At 35.0% G+C, this 583-nt stretch overlaps 1 protein-coding gene across 1 annotated transcript in view; it reads left to right on the top strand.

Moving 5' to 3' along the window:
- Positions 1-48: 48 nt before the first annotated feature.
- Positions 49-583, top strand: part of LOC105551008 — a 208,671-nt gene continuing 208,136 nt past the window's right edge. Inside the window, exon 1 of the mRNA XM_011996120.1 lies at positions 49-97. Coding sequence (XP_011851510.1) covers positions 49-97 — 49 coding nt within the window. The remainder of the gene's footprint in view (positions 98-583) is intronic.

Here is a 583-nt window from a genome sequence, read left to right on the forward strand (position 1 = left end):
CCACTCGTCTCTGGACTCCCCCATGTGGCTTTCAGCAGCTCCTCCTCCATGACTGGTAGCTATTCTCCCGGCTATGCCAAGATAAACAAGCGAGGGGGTAAGCCCAATTTTGATTCATTTATCAATAAACATGTTAAATAAGAACATGTTATATTTACAGCCATATATATATATATAAAATCACACAACAGATGTTGGCAGATACCAGAAATCATTCTTGCCACTTCTATTAAAAGATCCATAGAAACCATTAACCTCTCATGTAATCTCCATTGGGGAATAACATAGGAAAACTTAGGCTGGAAGTGAGAGATACTAAGTCAAAATGAAAGACATTTTGAAGTTGTCTGGGATAATAAAGTCAAAATGGCATAAACATTTGGAGTTAAAATTCCTATTAATCAGAAAATCATTTAGAAAGATGTAAAAAGGAATCGACTCCCACAATGTGTACAGTGTATTAAAAAGAGCACTTTGTATTTACTGTGTATTAATGTAAAAACTTAGTTCCTATTGAAAATGCAAATGACCCTTATAATTTTTCCTCCAGTACCCAGAATGTGCCTCTATTATAAAATCTGTG

The sequence above is a fragment of the Mandrillus leucophaeus genome, unplaced genomic scaffold (assembly GCF_000951045.1).
Source record: "Mandrillus leucophaeus isolate KB7577 unplaced genomic scaffold, Mleu.le_1.0 Scaffold1136, whole genome shotgun sequence".
Classification (NCBI taxonomy): domain Eukaryota; kingdom Metazoa; phylum Chordata; class Mammalia; order Primates; family Cercopithecidae; genus Mandrillus; species Mandrillus leucophaeus.